Source organism: Sturnira hondurensis, unplaced genomic scaffold (genome assembly GCF_014824575.4).
Source record: "Sturnira hondurensis isolate 20B ecotype Veracruz unplaced genomic scaffold, ASM1482457v3 Scaffold0005220, whole genome shotgun sequence".
Lineage (NCBI taxonomy): Eukaryota > Metazoa > Chordata > Mammalia > Chiroptera > Phyllostomidae > Sturnira > Sturnira hondurensis.
In genome coordinates, this window is record NW_028077851.1 from 413,836 (window position 1) to 434,859 (window position 21,024).

General features: G+C 42.7%; 1 protein-coding gene across 2 annotated transcripts in view; it reads left to right on the top strand.

The window, feature by feature from the left end:
• ACOT9 (acyl-CoA thioesterase 9) overlaps nucleotides 1-21,024 on the top strand; it is a 31,477-nt gene that overhangs the window by 8,244 nt on the left and 2,209 nt on the right. Inside the window, exons 3-12 of one of the 2 annotated variants that reach the window (XM_037046222.1) lie at nucleotides 62-88; nucleotides 853-898; nucleotides 3,257-3,427; nucleotides 3,687-3,724; nucleotides 9,699-9,782; nucleotides 10,867-10,970; nucleotides 16,232-16,305; nucleotides 20,007-20,074; nucleotides 20,555-20,666; nucleotides 20,836-20,926. In XM_037046222.1, coding sequence (XP_036902117.1) covers nucleotides 62-88; nucleotides 853-898; nucleotides 3,257-3,427; nucleotides 3,687-3,724; nucleotides 9,699-9,782; nucleotides 10,867-10,970; nucleotides 16,232-16,305; nucleotides 20,007-20,074; nucleotides 20,555-20,666; nucleotides 20,836-20,926 — 815 coding nt within the window. The remainder of the gene's footprint in view (nucleotides 1-61; nucleotides 89-852; nucleotides 899-3,256; nucleotides 3,428-3,686; nucleotides 3,725-9,698; nucleotides 9,783-10,866; nucleotides 10,971-16,231; nucleotides 16,306-20,006; nucleotides 20,075-20,554; nucleotides 20,667-20,835; nucleotides 20,927-21,024) is intronic. The other variant, XM_037046223.1, reaches the window with a different exon arrangement.

The window sequence follows — 21,024 nt, forward strand, 5'->3', positions numbered from 1 at the left end:
CTTATGTTTTAGTTTTGAATTACTACTACTTATCTAATTTATTTTTTCTTTATCCATATAGCATGTTCTCCTATACACGTGAATCATGGTGTGTGTGTGGTAATTAGTATCAGCTAAGTGCTTAATTTTTTTTTCACTAACTCTTCCACTTTTGAGCAGTGGGCATTAACTGAAATTAAATCACATTCTTTGCCTTTCCTTGATTTATGTCTTTCCTTCATTTTTCTGGCTTAAGCTTTTCTAGCAATTACAGTAGTATAAATACTTGTATATGAGAAGGAACTCCTACCCTTCATGATGGCATGGATGGAACTGGAGGGAGAGGGGTAGGATTGAATGTGGGCGGTGAGAGGGAGTAGGGAAGGGAAGAGTAATGGAGGGATAATGGGGACAACTGTAATTGAACAGACATTAAAAAAAGAAAAAGAGATTATACAAAAAGCAAGAAAAATCAATTAGAATGATACTCAGATTTGGATATTCTTGTTAGTCCCTGAACTAAGTCATTTGATCTACTGCCTATAAAAAGGTAGGTGGGGATTCTGTTCCTAGTATCTCCACCATAAACGGTCTCCTGCTGACACTGAGTTACCCTTTTTTTGTTTCTGTAAGCCCTAGTGATTGGCAGAAGGGTATTCTTTTCTGCACTAAGGAGACAGTTATTTCAAGTTTTCAGGAAGCAGAGGCCCAATCTCTTCTCTGAGCTGTTTTTGTGGTATTAAATGGACATTCGTGGATCTTGAAAGCTTGGGCTTTTGAGCCCATGAATCGCTTTTCATTGTTCTTGAGTGGCCATAATTCTGCTCTTGTATTTCTTTGTTTCAAGGGATGACCTCTTTATTTTTGTTTCAGTTCGAGATAAGCTGCGGAAGATAGTAGGAGCATCCACAAACTGGAGGTATGTACTCCTGTGTATTCATTCATTCCTTCAGCCCACAAGTGGTATTCGAGGCTGTATCTGGGCTCAGTGGATGGTCTCATTCTAGGGATGGGGGGCCTGTGTACGGAGGTCCGTTGGGAGGTATTTTGACTCCAAGGAGAAGATCAACATTCTGATGCGCTCGTGAGTTGTGGCATTGTTATCCTAAGATAATGTGATTTATGGGTACTGTACTTTTTTTCAAAGTGCATCCAGCTATAGTACCTCACTGGTTCTCAACAAAATTTGTACAGGCTGCTGGCATCCATTCCTATCCCTCTTTTTTGAAATGGAAACTCAGAGAGATTGAATGATTAAGCACCAGGGTTTGGGACTTGAACCCAAGTTTTTTTTTTCTTTTCCTGTTGCTTGCAGCCTGACTCCTTCATTGCTTCTTGTTAGTTCACAATTAATGAGTTTCCCATATGGTCTTTCTCTTTCAGCATTATTCTGCTGTAAAATAGGATAATATTCCTTTTGGTGCTCAGAATTTTGAAGCTAAAATGAGATAAAAACAAAAAGTACAAGTGATCAGTCCTGGCTGGATAGCTCAGTTGGTTAGAGCATTGTCCCCATATGCCAAGGTTGTGGGTTCGACCCCTGGTCAGAGCATATAAAAAAAAATCAACCAGTGAGTGCATAAATACGTGGAACAACAAATTGATCTCTCTCTCTCTCCCCTTCCCCATTTCTCCCTGTCTCTCTCCCTCCTTTCTTCTCTCTCTCTCTCTAAAATCAATCAATAATAATTTTTTGAAAGTACAAGTGATCACTAGACATATAATAATTTATTTTTGGTCTAAAATTTTTCTACTGACTTTTTAACCTTCTATAGGAACATTTCAATTTATTGAAACATAGGGAAAAAAGAATACCTATGTTCCCACCATTTGGATTGGATACTTACTGAATTTTTTGAACTGTAAGATGCACTGGACCGTAAGACACACCTAGTTTTTAGAGGAGGAAAATAGGGGAAAACTTTTTGAAGCAAAAACTGTAAAATATTTAATAATCTAAATAACATAGGCCACCCCTTCCCCCCACAGCGAACCAGGTAAGCTACATTTGGACTATAAGACGCACCCCCATCCCCTTTCCTCCCAGATTTGGGGGATGGTGTGTCTTATAGTCTGAAAATGACGGTATTAACATTTTCCTAGATTTGCCAATATACATGTATTGGGTGAACTATTTCTAGGTCAATTACAGGTATCATGACACTTCAGCATATGACTCCAATAAAGAAATATATTTTTCTATGTAACAAAGTAGTCACGAATCTCCAACAAGCAAGACGTTCTGTTACATAATGGAATTGACAGTAGTTCTCTAATGGTATATTACTGATTTATAGTCATAATTTCTCACCTGCTCCTTAGATGTCTTTTATAGCTTTATAGCTTTTCATGTCTTTTAAACACATGAAGACCAGTAAAGGATTGCATATTGACTTTAGTGGTTACAACTCTTTAATCCTCTGAATCTAGAATAACAGACAGTTATCCCTCACTCTCTTTTTTAAGTCCCTATGAGCTTTACTGTAAAGGGGCCAAGCCATTTGTCTTGTAGAATGGTCCACATTCTGGATTTACCTGGTGCTGTTTGACTTGTTCCTCTATCCGATATATTTTTTTGCAGGCTGAACCTTTAATAAATACTTCCTAATTGAAGCTTAAAAAGACATTGTCAGCATTTTAGTTTCCCGTTCCCCTCTCTCTCTCCTTCCACCTCATTGTCTCTTCTTTTTCTTCTCTTTCTGTCTCCTTCTCATGTTTTCTTTCTCTTAACCTTTTGCTCTGCCTTCTTTTGGATATACTCCATTTTTCCTCCTCTGTCTTTCTTTCCTGGAATTGAAGGCAGAGAGAGAGAGAGCATGAGAGTGAGCGAGGGCGAGGGACAGGTGTGGGGGAGAGAGCACATGTGCTAGCGTGCTTTGGGGCACAGAGAGTATGAGAACTGGCAAAGTAAGACATGAGGATATGTAATTCAGTGGCCATGTCACTCTTTAACTCATATATGTGTATATACTATTGTGTCTATATCTGTATTTTTAATTTGATTTCAAATATTCTATTATCTGAATACACTTTTTGATGAGGGTGAATATACGGTTCATCTGGGTATGTTTTTCTTATCTACTAACTTAAGGAATTTTAACAGAAAATTTGAATTGTACCAAGTAGCAGGTATGAAGGGGGGGAAGGAAGAGGAAACGAGGTAGGTCCAGACCTCTTCTTTTCCTCCTCTGATGGTGCCTGTCTAGCCTCTGTGTCACCAAAATTGTGGGGTAGCCCTGCTCCTGTGTTTCATGAAGCTTTCATCCTTTCTTCTCAGAGACCATGTGAAAGCAATGGAGGAAAGAAAATTACTTCAGAGTTTTTTGGCTAAGTCACAGGAAGAACTGCCACCTCGGAGAATGAAAGACAGTTATGTCGAAGTTCTCTTGCCCTTGGGCAGTCAGCCTGAATTACGAGAGAAGTACTTGACTGTTCAAAACGCCGTAAGGTAACATAGTCGTATTTTTATTTGCGTTATTTATTTGTTTTCATTTCTTTTCCTTTCTGTTGCAGCTTTGAGGTATAATTCACATACTATATCGTTCACCTATTTAAGTGTGCAATTCTATGGTTTTTAAGTATATTCAGTGAGCTGTACAAACATCGCCACAGTTACTTTTAGAACAGTTTTATGGCCCTAAAGTGTGTTATTTTTACAGGGCTATCATCATGACTGTCATTTAATCCCAGTTTTCTTTATTTCACAGATTTGGCAGGATTCTTGAGGATCTTGACAGCTTAGGAGGTACTGGTATTATTTTAGTGTTTCTAAATAGATACTCAGAGCTGTACATTGAATCCTATGGCTACAAAGGGATTTTTTAATTCATTAACTTGCACATCCTTAGATAAGGAAGGTCTAAAAGAACAGAAAGAGAAGGGCTACTCCCTCTGAATTGTCATAATTTTACCCTGCAAATTTTGATTTTTATTTAATAGTTATAATCTGATTAATCCTCCTTTCCAATAACTTCTTCAAAAGTCTTAAAAGTTGCAAGTAAGTACAAAGAATTGTTCTTCCCCAAATCATGTGAGAGTATGTTGCTGACATGCACATCACCCCCAAATATTTTCCTGTGATTTTTTAAAAATATATATTTATTTATCTCTAGAGAGGAGGGGAAGGAGAGAAATATCAATGTATGGTTGCCTCTCATGAGTCCCCTGCTGGGAATTGGCCTGCAACCCAGGCATGTGCCCTGACTGGGAATCCAACTGCGATCGTGTGGTTCGCAGGCCGGCACTCAATCCACTGACCTACACCAGCCAGGGCTTTTCCTGTGTATTTTTTTAAAGATTTTATTTATTTATCTTTAGAGGGAAGGGAAGGAGAGAAGGGGAGAAATATCAATGTATGGTTGCCTCTCGTGAGTCCCCTGCTGGGAATTGGCCTGCAACCCAGGCATGTGCCCTGACTGGGAATTGAACCGTGATCGTGTGGTTCGCAGGCCTGTGCTCAATCCATTGAGCTACACCAGCCAGAGCTTCCTGTGTATTTTGTACAAACAAGGACCTTCTACAGAACCACGATACAGTGGTCAATGTCAGGAAATTAACACTGGTACATTACACTGTCTAATCCTCAGACCCCATTCAACTCGCACCAGTGGGCCTTTATAGCGGAAGGATCCAGCTCTGAATCACAGGTTGCATTTAGCTGTTGTGTCAGGAATAGTTTCTCAGTCTTTCCTTGACTTTCATGACCTTGCCACTTTCCAAGATTATAGGCCCCTTCCTCTGTGGACTTTCTCTCAATTTCTGTTTGTTTGATGCTTCCCCAAGATTAGATTCAGGACATGCGTCTTTGGCAGGAATGTCACAGAAAGGATGCATCTTACCAAGTGGTGCATGATTCTAATTTGTCCCATTACTGTGATGTTAACCTTGATTCCTTGTTGAAGGTGGTGTCTGCCAGACGTCTTCACTGTGAAGTTACTCTTTTCCTTTCGTAACTAATAAGTACCTTGAAGGGAGGTTCTTTGAGACCTTATGAATATCCCATTCCTCAGACTTTCAACTTTTACTTTAAAATCACTATGGACTCATGGATTCCTATTTTATTGAGCGGGTTATAATGCATTACTTCATCTATTTTGATACTCAGATTGTCCTAGTTCCTTCAAGCTGGCCCTTGCGTTTTTGTTTAACTTATTTATTTTTAGAGAGAGGGGAAGAAAAGGAGAAGAGGGGAGAAGGAAACATCAATGTGCAAGAGAAATATCGATCAGTTGCCTCTCACACGCACCCCACTGGGGACCTCATGTGCAACCCAGCCATGTGCCCTGACTGGGAATCGAACCAGTGACCTTTCAGTTTGTGGGACAACACCAAACCCACTGAGCCACACCAGTCAGGGCTGTGGTTTTAAAATTTTTTAAAAATACTTCTATTTATTTATTTTTAGAGAGAAGGGGAGGGAGGGAGAAAGAGACGGGGAGAAACATCAGTATGTGTTTGCCTCTCATGCTCCCCCCGCTGGGGACCTGGCCCGCAACCCAGGCATGTACCCGGACTGGGGATTGAACTGGCAACCCTTTGGTTTGCAGCCTGTATTCAATCCACTGAGCTACACCAGCCAGCACTTTTTTTTTTTTGATGTGTCCCCATCATTCTTTGAGCACTTCCTGTCTTTCTGGCATGGCAACATGTTCTAGGTTTACTTGTGCTTTTCCTGCCCTTGTCCTGGAATCAGTGACATCTCTAAGGGGCCCTTGTTCTTTTTAATGGCGAATAACATTTAGAAACCAAGATCTGGGAGCTAGGAATGGTCATTGCTGCTGGGGTGTGACTGCTCCTTTGCCCTTCCATTGAATGGGCTGGGGAATATATGCACTCACACACATTTACCTCTGTGTTTATCTGTCTGTCTCTCTGTGGAAACCATGGGTTCACTGGTAACTCCAGTTCAACACCACAGCTTCCTTCTTATTTCTTCCCTTTTCATATTTGTTAATTCCCTTCTCCAGCTGGCTCCATTATCCTTAATAGTTTATGTGCCTGGCTGGTTCCCCTGGACGTAGGCAATTTCATCTCTCTGCCACCCCGAGCCCCTCATTGAGACTCCCTTCACCTCACTGGGGTTCTGCTCCATGGCAGGTCCCCTTCTTCAGGTCACCTGGTCACCTTCCTCATTGTGCTCAGGGTGCAGCCTGCTGAGCTATTGCTCTCATTGCCTCTCTGCAGGTCCTCCTGACCCCACCTGGGTTTGAGCACCCTACTCTGGGCCACCTTGCTTGCTCCTGCCTAATTACTTATAGAATTAACTGTTGGGAAAGGGTTTAAATTTAAAAAGGCTCTAATTAACTTTAAAAATACAGATGTAACTCCACTGTGAGGCTCATGCCTAGCTACTTGTTTTCATCAGAGTAAATAAATGTGGTTAAAATTTCCTATTCACCAGCCCTGGCTGGTGTAGTTCAGTGGATTGAGCACGGGCCTGCGAACCACATGATCGTGGTTTGATTCCCAGTCAGGGCACATGCCTGGGTTGCAGGCCAGTTCCCAGCAGGGGACTCACAAGAGGCAACCATACATTGATATTTCTCTCCTTCCCTTTCCCTCTAAAAAATAAAGAAATATTTTTTAAAATTTCCTCTTCATCTTTTAAAAATTAAACATACACATATTTGACTTCGGTTTGCTCAGGTGTCCCTAAATATACAAACTCCCTTGCTAGTACTGTTTTGTCCTCATTACATTGTGTTGATGGCCAATGCCTTTCACCTGTTTACTTCTGTTCCTTCTGTTTCTTCAAGGAACTTGCCTTATCACATATTTAAGTCTCTTTTAAAATGAAAAATAGGTGAAATTCCCTTGCCAGTAACACTCTCCAACTGTCTTTCTCCTTCACTTCAGAGCTAAGTGAGGGAGAAAGAATTCCCTTTCTAATTCTCTCTGGAAAGAAGTAGAAAAAAATCATTTCCTCTCATTGCTCTGTATCCTGACCTCCTGTTATTTCCCAGCCTGCCATGTTCTGGCTTTTCCTCATGCCACCGATCTGCTCTGGCCAACCTCTCCATTGGCCGCCTCATTGCACGGTCTACTGGGTACTTTTCAGGGCTTGCTCAGCCCCTTTGCGGCTTCTGATGTGGTCAGACTTCTGGGGTTTTGTTGCTGTTTCCTTCTGCCTCTCTGGTTATTCCTTCCCAGTCTCCTGTGTAGGCTCCTGTTTCTCTGTTGATCCCTTAAATGTCGCTTATTCCCTGGGTTTTGTCTTCTGCCCCCCCCCCCTTTTTGGTTACCTGCACATTCTCTAGAAATAATCTCATTTACTTCCTGTGCTTTAGTTGCTATCAGTATGGGGCGTACTTAGGAAGGTACTTTACCTGGCCTGCTTTTCTGAGTTCCAGACCAATTTGTACTCCTCTCTCCTGGACGTCTGATGGGCTATAAGTTTCTGCTGGGGTCCAGCCTTGGCAGGTCTCAGGGTCCCCAAAGGATGGATGGCACAGGCAACAAATGAAGAGTCAGGCACCTGATTGGATGCTGGAGAACAGCCAGCCTCTGTGGGTCTGACCGAACTGTCAGAGTTTGATTTAAGCTTTTTTTTTTTTTTAGAGATTGTTACATAACATTAAAGGAACAGGTGCATGGCATGGTCAGTTAAGCAGAAAAAATCAATACAGAAGTAACTAGGAAAAGTACAGGAAATTCCATAGCTTCAGTTATAACAAAGGTTATTTTGACCAGGACAGCCATCAATCAGACAATTAGAAATAGCTGTATATACAGAGTTTTAAATGTCTTATTGATGAATAGATGTTTATTAAAGTTGTTAGAATTTGGCATGGGTCAAACGGATATGCTAGACTGAACAGTGATTATGGGAAATTCATTATAAGGCCTTTGTGGTGTCTAACTTAGCTATCTATCTTTCTGTCTAAAATATTTCTTTATATACTGTGGATTCTAATTCCTTGGTAATTGTTTCTATGTGCTTAGTTTGTAATCGTTAACCAGCTTCTCCTGTTTCTTTGCCTGTCTAATTTCAATTAATACATATTCCTGTCCAGGGTAGGGGAGGGGCCTTGACTCCATCAACTTTTAGACATTCAGGGGCTAACTCATCAGGGGGGACTGTTGTTCTATGGCCAAGAAATCATTTTGTACAACTTCATTGGAATTCTGCAGATCATTTGGCCTGAAATACAGGTGTCTAAAAATCCCACCAACTATTAATCGCAAAGACAAACATGCAGGGAGAGATAGACAGGAAATCCAGCCACAGTTGCCTCTGCTGTGCAGGTGCATCTCATCTGTCCTGACTGTGTCAAGGGACGGCTGCTGGTCGGCTCCCGACAGGTTTCTTAAATTCAACATGTTGAAAGAGCCGCTTCTCTTCCTGTGTTCTCTTTTGAAGTGAATGGTACACTGTCTTCATTCATGCCAGCTGGAAACCTGGGTTTAGTCAAGCCTTGTCAAGTCTCCCTTGTCTTAGCTCTTGGATCTTTCCTGTTCTCTTCATTTCTGCTACTATTGCCATGGGTCAGACACATATAGTTTCTTTTCTGGGTACCATACATGCTTTTTTTAAAAAAGATGTATTTATTTATTTATTTTTAGGCAGAGGGGAAGGAAGGGAGAAAGAGAGGGAGAGAAACATCAGAGTGTGGTTGCCTCGCACATGCCCCCAACTGGGGACCTGGCCTGCAACCCAGGCACATGCCCTGACTGGAAATCAAACCGGTAACCCTTTGGTTCGCAGGCTGGCACTCAATCCACTAAGCCAAACCAGCCAGGGCCATAAATGCTTTTAAATGGAGTTTCTTCCCCCAGTACATCCTTTAGCAGGTGCATGGATGAAAGGATATATTGTCACTCAGCAAGTACTTATTGTGCACAGACCTAGTCCTGAGGGCTGGGGATACACATTTGAATGAATCATGGAGGAAGCAGGGAGGCCACTAAGTACAGAAGTATAATACAACTTTCAGTGAGTTAATGATTGCGAGGTGCATAGAACCATGCTTGGCACATACAAATGCTTGTTAAAATATGGAAGGTATGCAGATAACCACAGGGTGGTGTAGGAGCCAAGGGTGTTATGGGGAAGGTGGAATAACTCTGAGTGAAATAATTGTTTCGTGATTAGGAAGGAGTCAGGAGGAAAATAGGTAGCTGAGTTTTTGTGATTGTTTTTCATTTCTGAAAATGTCTGATGCTGCCAGACACATGTGCTGGGGTCTTTTTCCGATTTAGGCACTGTGTCTCTGTGGAGTGGTGACAAGCCAGCTGGCGGGCCTGGGCTTTGGGCTTCAATTTCCTCACCAAATCTAACACTGATGGGGCATTTAGATTAGAGGCTCCCTAAAACTTTGCAGTGTATGAAGTCTTGGGTCCTAGGATGAGACCACCAGTGGAACATGGGGGATCGGGTCTTCAAAACAAGATAAGACTTTCTAAGAAAGATTTGATTTATTTACTTTTAGAAAGAGAGGGAGGGAGGGAGAAGGAAAGGGAGAGAAACATCACTGTGCGAGAGATACATCCATCGGTTGCCTCTCATATGCCCCCAACTGGGAACCTGGCCTGCAACCCAGGCATGTGCCCTGACTGGGAATCGAACTGGTGATCCTTTGGTTTACAGGCCAGTGCTCAATCTCCTGAGCCACACCAGCCAGGGCAAGCAAGATAAGACTTTTTATAGATTTCAGGGAGTGAATTGTAAATGTTGAGAAATAATTTTGCTTTGCCTTTGTTTCTCTTCTCTTTTCCTACAGTTCTTATTTGCTACATGCACACCAAAATGCATTCAGCTAAGATGTCTCCTTTATCAATAGTTACAGCTCTGGTGGACAAGATTGGTAACTAATAATATCTTCTATGCGTACTTAGAATTCTTAACATTTATAAGATGTTACTATTTTTTAAAAATATTTTATTTATTTATCTTTAGAGGGGAAGGGAAGGAGAGAGGAAGAGAAACATCAATGTATGGTTGCTTCTTGTGCATCCCCTGCTGGGAACTGGCCCCTGCCGGGAATTGGCCTGCAACCCAGGCATGTGCCCTGACTGGGAATCGAACCGTGATCGTCTGGTTCACAGGCCCATGCTCAATCCACTGAGCTACACCAGCCAGGGCAGATGTTACTATTCTTTTTAAATTAAATGTTTTTTCTCAATTACAGTTGTGTACAATATTAGTTTCAGGTGTACACCCCAGTGATTAGACAATATATAACTTACTAAGTGTTCCCCCTGATATTTCCAGTACCTGTCTGACACCATACGGTTATTAGAATATTATTGACTCTATTCCCTATGCTGTACTTTACATTCCCATGACTATTCTGTAACTACCAGTTTAATTACAAGATATTATTGAAATTAGAGAAAATATTTTTATGGGGGAATTTTTTATGTATATATATATGCATGTGGAAATGTCTGGAATGCTATATACCAAAATACTTATTATAATTGTCTTTGGGTGGAAAGAATTTTGCATGGTTCCAGTTTTACTTTTTTTTATTTTTTAAATTTATTTATTTATTTTTATTTAATTCTTGTTCAAGTACAGTTTTCTGTCTTATATTCCCAGCCCTGCTTGCCCCCCCCCGTGCTCCCCACCTCCCTCCCATTTCCGCCCCCCACCTTAGTTATTCCATGTGTCCTTTATACTTGTTCATGTGAGCCCATCCCCTTTTCCCCTGTGATTCTCTCCCCTCTCCCCTCTGGACCCTGTCAGCTTTACTTTTTTATATTCTTTGCATTGTCTACATTTTTCAGAAAGACACACAAATTTCTTTTGTATATCAAAAAAGCCATTATGTGTGGGAGACAAAAAAAAAGAAAGGTAGTGGAATTTACCAGCATTTTAAATTGTCCATTTACAGCACAGAAAATTTTGGGTACGGTTTGAACTCAGATTGATTTTCTGTTTTGCAGATATGCACAAGAAGAGCCTAAGCCCAGAACAGGACATCAAGTTCAGTGGCCATGTTAGCTGGGTTGGGAAGACATCTATGGAAGTGAAGATGCAAATGTTCCAGGTGTGTAAACACCCACAGACTGCCCGCTTGTTCCAATGCTGGTAAATTCCACTACATTTCTTAGTGAAAGAAAAGCTCATTTACTGATGTGTCCTTAGACACACAGCTCATCACCAGCTCCAGAGAAACAATTGGAAGTTCAGGTCACAGACTTGCTGGGTTATTAACATCCTCCTCCTAGACAGAGACTGACATGTTATTTGGTGTTTATTACTTTCATATCATCTCAGCTCCACGTTAGGGTACTTGTTTCTGCGTTTGTCCAGAGAGTTTCACAAAAGTCCTGGGTTATGTGAGGCATGAATGGGATTGCTCTCTGTGCGAGTTTCCTAGGGCTGCTGTGACAAAGCACCACGAACCAGGTGGCATAAAAGACCAGAAATTAATTGTCTCACAGTTTTGAGGCTAGAAGTCCAAGATCAAGGTCTCAGAAGGACTGTGCTCCCTGTAAAACCTGTAAGGGAGAACCATTCCCTGCTTTTTCCCAGCTTTTGATAGTTTGCTGCCAATCCTTGGCATTTCTTAGCTTGTAGCTATAATACTGCAATTTCTGCCTCCATTGTTACATGGGTTCTCTCCTTGCGTGTCTGTGTCTCTGTGTCTCTTCTTTTTTTTGTTTTATTTTTGTTTTTAAAAGATTTTATTTATTTATTTTTAGAGAGAGGGGAAGAGAGGGAGAGAAACATCAATGAGTTGCATTTCACATGCCCCCAACTGGGGACCTGGCCTGCAGCCCAGGCGTGTGCCCTGACTGGGAATTGAGCTGGCAACCTTTCAGTTCACAAGCCAGCGCTCAACCCACTGAACAACACCGGCCAGCGCTCAACCCACTGAACAACACCAGCCAGTACTCTCTTCTCTCTTTATAGTAACGTCAATAAGATTGGATTAGAGCCCACCCTATTCCAGTATGACCTCATTCTTACTGATTGTATCTGCCACGACTCTATTTTCAAATAAAGTCATGTTTATGGATCCCAGAGGGTTAGGACTAAGACATACCTTTTTGACGGACACAGTTCAACCCAGAATCATCACTTAGACTGTATAGCAGTTCAAAACAGCTTCTCTAGTGAGCAAAACACAGAGTAGCTTTTATAAAGAAATAAGCAACTTGACAAGAAAAACTACCCCAAAGAGGATGAAAGCACAGAAATCAAATAATTTAGTGTACGTCCAAGATTTCATTGTGAAAACTTAGTTTCAGAATGACTTAGTTATGCCAGGGTACTCAGTAGACGTGTTTTTCAGATGTATTTTTTCTGTTACGGAATTATGAAGCACTTCACCTTTTGGAAAAGTCTGAAGCTTGCTCTGCAGTAATTAAAGTTGTTGGTTAAAATAGTTGAAGTGTCTTTTATATGGTGCTGTATGTAAGCATCTGGAGTCTATAACTCCCATGTAGTCGTAACTGACAGTAATACTGTTTTTAAAACAAAAACACCGTGAAGTTGTTTAGGATACAGCTATGAGTTGTCCATATACTTTTTTCATCTTCATGGTTGATTCCTAGCCTGCTCGGTGCCACATGCAGCACATTGCGGGCACAGGGCCAGCTTCCTAGGGACTCTTGACAGTCTGAATCTTGGACAAGTAGGTTGATAGAGAAATACAGGAATTATTGGGAGGAGAAAGCCGATGAAAATCGGTATGTTAGGCAAATACGAATGTTTGCTTTAAATTTGCACTTCTCACTTGCTCTTTTGCCCAATAACTCATTACCTGAGTGATCTTTTCTATTCCAGAGAGGGAGCTTGGGGATAGGTGACCTGCCTCTGGTTTGAGTGCATGTAGGTTCAAATCCCAGCTCTGCTGCTTATTAGCTGTGTGACTGTGGGTAAATCACTTACCTTCTCTGGGCCTCTGTTTTCTCCAGGGCACTGTGGAGATAGTAGTAGCACCACCTTGTATGGTGTGGTACAGGGGGGATTGAAAACAGCCCACCCCTCTGAAGAATTTGATACGTTGCCTGTCACGCGGTATTGACATTAATGTTAATTTATTGTCGTGACTGTGGAGATGGTTCCAGATCTCTATTCCAGGCTGGACCTTCAGACCTCCCTCTCTGAGTACCCCCGTCATATCTCCCCAGATATGGGCTCCCACCACCTCCAGTCCAGTGCGTTTCACATTGAGCATGTCAGCTTCCTTTCTAAGCCTGATCTTCCTCCAGTTTTTCCCCTTTGCCAGCCTCCTGGTTTCCCAGTTCTAAACCTTGGTGGTAGCTTAAGTTTTTCCCTTTCCCATGCAGCCTTTTGCCAAGTCCTGCAAATTCAGCCCCTTCAGCAGCTCACCAGGTCCTTTCTTTTTCTTCTTCTTCCCCTTGGCCCCTGTGTTCCAGTCAAGCCCTCACTGCCTCTTGTGTGAATACCTGAGCTGCCTTTTAACTAATCTGCCTGCCTCTAGCCTGTTCTCACTCTCTGTTAATTTTATACATTTTTATCAGATCTTCCAAAGCTGATCTTAAATCACATCACTCCTCAAAAACTGCCCTGGCTGGTATGGTGCCCTGGATTGAGTGCCAGCCTGTGAAACAGGGAGTCGCTGGTTCGATTCCCTGTTGGGGCACATGCCTGGGTTATGGGCCAGGTTCCAAGTTGGGGGCTCATGAGAGGCAACCATACGTTGATGTTTCTCTCCCTCTCTTTCTCCTTCCCTTCTCCTCTCTCTAAAAAAGTAAATTAATAAAATATTTAAAAAAACACCTGTGTTGATAATTATCTGTGCACTGAAGTCTAAACTCCTTTAACTAGTTAGGATTGAGGGTGCTCTGTCGACTAGCTCCAACCTGCTTTTCTGTCTAGATTCCTTCCGACATCATTCATGTACTTTCTTAGAGCCCACTGCTGGACACTTGGAGCATCCTGAGAGTAGGGAGTTGTTCATCTTTGCATTCCTGATGCTTGGTGCTACTAGGTGTTCATTATAATAAACTGCAATTGAAACAGTAGGCAAGTGGCCAAATGTCATCGCCTAGGCTTTTCCCTTTGCCTAAAATCCTTGTGTTCTGGCTCTGCGCAGCCACATTCCACTTGTGCTTCCAGGTCACTCCATACTCGAACCCTTCCCTGGGCCTCCCAGCTCACAGTACCCATTCCCGCCCACGATGCCTGCCTCAGTACCCTTTCTCTGACCTGCCAATCTCTGCTCCTCAGAGCTGCGTAGCCACATGTTCTCTCTTCCTCTAGACCATATGCTCCTCAACGGCAGGATGTGGGTGTGAGTCACCTAGCCCACTTCCCAACATCTACACATTTAACATTGGCTTGGCAATCATTTACTACATGCCTGTTCTGTGCTAGGTGTATGGGCGTGAGCAGAGCATAGTTCCGTTCTATTGGAGTTTACATCCTGGCAGTTCTCAATAATTACCTGCCTCAGTTCGCACGTCGGCAGTCGTTGGTCAGGTAGCTACTATCTTCCAGTCTTTGTGCTAAGTGCTTGGGGCACAAGTGTGAATGAAAATGGTCTTGTCCTCAAGGAACTCATGGTGCAGCAGGGCAGCAGCCACGTAAAGAAATGGTTGTGCCCTGGCTGGTGTGGCTCAGTGGGTTGAGCGCGGGCCTGTGAACCACACGATCGAGGTTCGATTCCCAGTCAGAGCACATGCCTGGGTTGCGGGCCAGTTCCCAGCAGGGGACTCACGAGAGGCAACCATACATTGATGTTTCTCTCCCTCTCTCCTTCCCTTTCCCTCTAAAGATAAATAAATAAAATATATTAAAAAAAAGAAATGGTTGTGATTTAGTATGTGAGGTATTGTGCAGCGTTTCTGAACAGGGACACGATTGGCATTGGAAGTGGGAAAATTCTTTGTTCTGCAGGACTCTCCCCTGCATTGTGAAGTGTTCAGGTCCTTGCTTACCCCAGTCCCACTAGTAATGTCTCCCAAGCCGTGTGGCAAACCAGACCAGCCCTACATGTTTCCAAGTGCCCCCTACAGGGATGGTCCGAGAGAACCAGCGTCAGGGGAGGGCTTTGTTTCCATTTAGCTGGCACATAAAGGAGGAGGGAATGACGAGCTGTGCTTGGGGCGCAGAGGTGGCTATTGCTCTCTGGGCCAGGAGGAGTTTGTGTGGAAATCAGCCACTTGGGAGGTGTCAGGCAAGGCAGGGGAGGTGTTTGACAGCATGGTCCATTCTAGGGCCTCCAGGGTGTTAGCTGTGGCTGGGGTGGGGGGAGGTACAGCTGTGAGAGTGTTTGTGAACAGCTGGAGAGGAATGTGAGCCCTGTGGTGAAGGGCTTTTGTACAGGGCCAACAGGCTTAGCGCAGACGCTAGTAGAAAGTTGAGGGGAAAGGTACTAGGGCCTGACCAGGCGTTAGTGATTGAGTACTAGTGATGAGGAAGGAACTGAACGTTTGGTTATGATGGGATTTTATGATGTGATTGTCCTGGAAGCACAGACTTCTAAGAGATAAAGAAACACCTTAAAACCTCAAAGGCTAAAAAAGCCAGCCCTGGCTGGTGTGGCCCAGTGGATTGCCTGCCAGCCTGAGAACCAAAGGCTCGGTGGTCCGATTCCCAGTCAGGGCACATGCCTGGGTCACAGGCCGGGGTCCCTAGCTGGTGTTGTGCAAGAAGCAACCACACATTGATGTTTCTCTCCCTCTCCTCCTCCCTCCCTCCCTCCCTCCCCTCTCTCTAAAAATAAATAAATAAAATCTTTAAAAAAACCCTCAAAGGCTTGTGCTTTATGAATATTCAGCTTAATCCACAGGATCATCACTAATCTTTCCCCTTCTTGGGAGCCCCTGGGCTTGGCTAAGGAATCCTAAACGTGCTGGTAGTTGGCACACTAAGGTTCCCTGAAAATACTAGAGTCTGTGAGCGCAGCAGGAGGTCCACCCGGCTCTGTGTGCCCTTCGGAGGACAGCTAGGCCTGAAGGAAGCCAGGGTTCTGCGTGAGGCATGACAGTGAAATGATGATGCAGAAGGTCCCTCTGGGACTCCTGCCCCTGGGTCGCAGTCCTGCATAGCTCCAGAGCCTGTGGTTTGCGTCTGTCCCAGCATTTTGCACAGTGCACTGTTTGAGATTTGGGGGTGTCTTTCTCCTGCTGGCCCACAGGCTCCTGGTCATGCTGCCGTCCCCACCCAGAACCTAGTTCCGTGCCTGGCAACTCAGCAGCTGGCGGTTCATGAATACACTTCTCTTTTTCTAATTGCAGCCTTTCTCAAAGCATATACGATAACTGTTATAACTGTAGGTCTCCCCAGGAAATGCATTTCTTACATCTGCATTTTCTTTCCTTTGTTCTTTAGTTACATGGCAATGAGTTTTATCCTGTTTTGGAAGCAACATTCGTAATGGTGGCTCGTGATTCTGAAAATAAACGGTAATTGTTCTTTTTTCCCTAATAAATGATTTTGAAAAATTTCAAAGCTACATAATACTGCAGAGAAGAGTATGAGGTAGATGTCTATGTACTCATCACCTAGACTTAAGAATTTTAACATTTTTGCCATATTTCTGTTTTTTAAAGTATATTATTTTCTTTATAATATTTTAAAGCAAATTCCTTGCCCTGGCTGGTATAGCTCAGTGGATTGAGTGCGGGCCTGTGAACCGAAGGGTCGCCGGTTCAATTCCCAGTCAGGGCACATGCCTGGGTTGCAGGACAGGTACCCAGTTGGGGGTGCATGACTCATGAGAGGCAACCACACATTGATATCTCTCTCCCTCTCTTTCTCCTTCCCTTCTCTTCTAAAAATAAATAAGTAAAATCTTTAAAAAGAGTAAAGCAAATCCCAGACATAACATTTTACCTCTACATACCTTAGTGTAGGCATCACTATAAAAATGAGGATATTTTCTTAAATAACTATATTACCAGTAGGATACGTAACTAAGATACTAATAAATCCATAGCGTATTCCAACAGTTCGTATTCAGTTTCCCCAACTATCTTTTTTTTTATGATTTGTTCAAATTAGGGTCCCTGTATTGCATTTGATTTTTATATCTTGTAAGCCTGTTTTTTGTTTTTGTTTTTGTTTTTTTTTTGGTTAATGGCTTTATTGAGATATAATTCACCCATTGAAAGTATTCAGTTTTACGGCTTTTAATGTATCACAGATCACAGAGTTGTGTGGTTTGTAAAGACTGTTTATAACACTTGAGTAGCTGTGTGTCCCTACTGCCGCCTCATTGTTTTATCAACTCATTGAAAGGCCAGATTGGTTCTTCTATACAGTGTCCAACTTTCCGGATTTGTCTGATTGCTTCCTCATGGCCTTTGTGTGTGTATGTGTGTGTGCGCGCGTGTGTGTGTGGCAAGAATACTTCATAGGTGATCCTCTCGGTGTATCTCGTATCTCATACTGCACCGTATCAGGAGGTATAGATTGTTTTACTCATAGCGAGGCTAAGATTGGTGCATGTGTTCAAGTACTGACAGACTGATCTTTCCACTGTCAAGTTCAGTGTATGTGCTGGTGATCAGAAATGATCTATAGGGCGTAGTACACGGCAGGGTCCACAGTGTACTTCCTCATCCTGCGCACAGCTAGCTCCCTATCACTCTTTCTCCAGGGCTCTTCATGTCCTTGATTGATCCTTGCTTCAATCATGCGGGAGTGTAAAGTCATTTTCAAGTTCTCTCATTCCTTCAACATTTATTAGCTGGAGTTTGGTAAAGTGGAGGTTTCCCTTATGAATGAGGGCAGTTTGGTTTGTAAAGGGAAGTCAGGATGAATGTTTCATTGTTGCCCTTTATTTACACATTTACCAAATAACGAGATGGTTAATTAGCTAGGGATGACATGGTTTTTCTAAATTTTTGGCTTTTTGAAAAAGTATCATTGTAGCCCTGGCTGGTGTGGCTCAGTGGACTGAGCACCGGCATGCAAACCAGAGGGTCACCAATTCGATTCCCAGTCAGGGCACATGCCTGGGTTGTGGGCCAGATCCTTAGTAGGGGGCACGCAAAAGGCAACCACACATTGATGTTTCTGACCCTCTCTTTCTCTCTCCCTTTTCCTCTGTCTAACAATAAAGAAAGAAAATCTTTTTTTTGAAGTGTTATTGTGAATTCATGGATTTTAATATATAAACATATGTCTCTGAATTGCAGCCATTGCTCTTGCTGCTCACAGTTTACCATATGGCCTTTGGTCAGTGAGAGCTCCTTTAAGCCGGCTCCTATAACAAGCTCTTTTGACATTTCCCTACTAGTCTTTGATACCTGCCTGCCCCCTGGCGCACAGTGGTATCTTGGGCTTATCTTACACATTTCCTACCCCAGGCCTAGCATCGGTGATTTCTCCCTGGAGTCCTGGGGTTCCTTTAAGTGGGAACTGGTATTTAGAGTCTAAACTCTGGGCTCTTGAACCCTGTGTGTTACTAGTTTTTCATTGTGTCTAGGCCTTTTCAGTGGACAGAGCTTGGATATATGTTATAAAGCAAACAAATAACCTCATGAATTTATACTGTCATTTTCAAGTCGGGTTTAATTGTACAGGCTTTAACTTATTTGGCTTCATACTTCGTTTTTTTTCTCTTAAATTGAATTCTCGGTTCCAAAGCACATTCACACCTAAGGCCTTCAAACGGGAAAAAACTGGCCTGAGTGTGTGTGTGGCAGTAGGGTCAGGGAGTGTTACAGGATTGCTGTTTATACAGGGTGGAGTCTAGAGGCCAGTGAGAAGTCTACTTTGTGTTAGAAACCTCAGTTAAGAGTCTGCAATGAGAAGTCATTTCTGCTGCATAGAAAGCTGACATGGAAAATTATGTCAAGGTTGAAAAAAATAACTTGGTGACTGATGTGAGTGAAGAATGCACCCATCTAGTCTAAGTCATCCATCGCTTCTCGGCCTTTTGGCTAAGATCAAGTGTAGTCTAAGTCATCCCATCAGCCCCCCCGCCCCGCCGACCTGCTTGCCGCTCCGGGTGTCTGGCTGGGGACTCGGTTGCCATCGTTAGAGGGCGTTAAAGCTCCTGCCCTGCTGATGTATTTCAGTTTTCCAAGCTGCCACTTCAGTTCTTGTGTTTTCCATTGTTGTTGCATGAAACTTTTGGATTCCACCACAGCGAGATCCTCTCTTCCTTTTTGCTCAGTTTTTTATTCTAAAACCTTTGACACCTACAGAAAAATGGAATAAGGCAATGAACACCCATACACCCTTCACTTAAATTCACCAGTTAACATTTTACTACCAGCCTTATCTTCCTGTGCTCAGTATAAATACACATGTGTACACATTTCCACCCTGAATCATGGGAGTCTGTTTCACCCAGAGAAAGCTCAGCATGTATCTCCTAGAGAGTAAGGTAGTTCTCCTACATAACCTCCATGCTTTTATTAGACCCAGGAAATTTAACAGTGATATCATTGCATTATCTAATATACGATCCATATTTGAACTTTGCTAGATGTCCCTAAAATATCCTTTATAGCTTCTTCCCCTAAGGCAGGATCTGATCAAGGATTGTGTACTGCAGTTGGTTACGCTGTTTCTTTAAAATAGCCTCCCTGCCAGTTTCTGTCTTTTAAGACGTTGACATTTTTTTGAAGAGTCTGGTCCAGTTGTGTTGTAGAATGTTCTACCACGTATTTTAACTGTTTCCGCGCGATTAGAGTCAGGTGAAACATTTTGGCAGCAGGCCTGTCCTTTTTATAATGTGACCTTTCTATTGTACAGGTAAGTCTGTAATCAGAAGCCTCCCCTAAAGGTTCCAGAGTTTTTGTGTGAAGCAGCCAGTAGGCATTACTCAAATTGACCAGCAAAGAATTTAAAAGTAGCAGGTAATTGTTCATCTTCCATTTATATTGGATATAACATTTTACTTATTTATTTTTAAGATTTTATTTATTTTTAGACAGAGGGGAAGGGAGCAAGAAAGAGAGTGAGAGAAACATCAATGTGTGGTTGCCTCACGTGCGCCCCCCCCTAGTTGGGACCTGGCCCGCAACCCAGGCATGTGCCCTGACTGGTTATCGAACCGGCTACCCTTTGGTTCACGGGCTGGCACTCAATCCACTGAGCCACACCAGGCAGGGCCGGATATAACATTTGAAACTATATTTTTTGTTTTCAGGTCGGCATTTGTAAATCCACTCATCCCTGAAGGCCCTGAGGAAGAAGAGCTCTTTAGACAAGGAGAATGTATATTAATTTATTTATAATAAGATAAACTTTTAAAAGCATGTTAACTGTACTGCAGAGGAGATTATTTAAGAGTATGTATGGGCTCCTCATACCAGTCAGGTGTCTTACTCATTCTGATGAATTTGTTGAAATTAAAAACAACTTATTTTTTTGTTCCATGAAGTCCGTAGTTGGAACAGTTTTATTGATCAGCCAATATTTATTAGTTGAAGTGATTTTTTGTCATTTTTAATGAAACGGGAAATGTATTTTGATGAAATCACTGCTGGTTGGGGCTCAAGGTCAAGGTGACGACAAGCACTTTGACACTGAGGTGATACAGTTTCCATGTGAAGGCAATGAATCACTGAAAGTTTTGGGGAGGTATAGGTACAGTTCCCAGTGGGATTTTTGCAGCCTGGCAATACTGTCTTTGTGGGAACCCCAGTGTGCGGTGGGCCCCGCCTGACCATTGCTTCTTATTGCCCCATGTTTCAGTGAATAAGGGGAGAAGGGTCGCCTTTAGCTCCGCGTCATTACTGAAGATGGCTCCCAATGCCGAAGAGAGGATGACCATACACAAGATGTTTCTTAACACGCTGGATCCGAAGTAAGTTAGGCTGGCGAGATTGCATATGGGGAAGGTATGGAAACCTTGGTCTTCTCCAAAACCAGGCTTGCCTGAACATTTTCGGAATTGTTTGCAAACAGTTTACTTTTCAGCAGTTTACTTCGAAGCTATGGCCTTAACAAGGTTTATTGAAAATCTACTTGCACAGGACTATAAGTTTTCGAAGTCGAGTTTTGCCCACTAATGCAATGTGGATGGAGAATTCAAAACTGAAGAGCTTGGAAATTTGCCACCCTCAGGTATTGTGGTTTAGTGGGGATTCGTCTAAATAGGATAACTTGTATCTTAGTAATCATCTATGATTTATTTGGTTTAAACTGGCCTCTCTTCTTTGCAT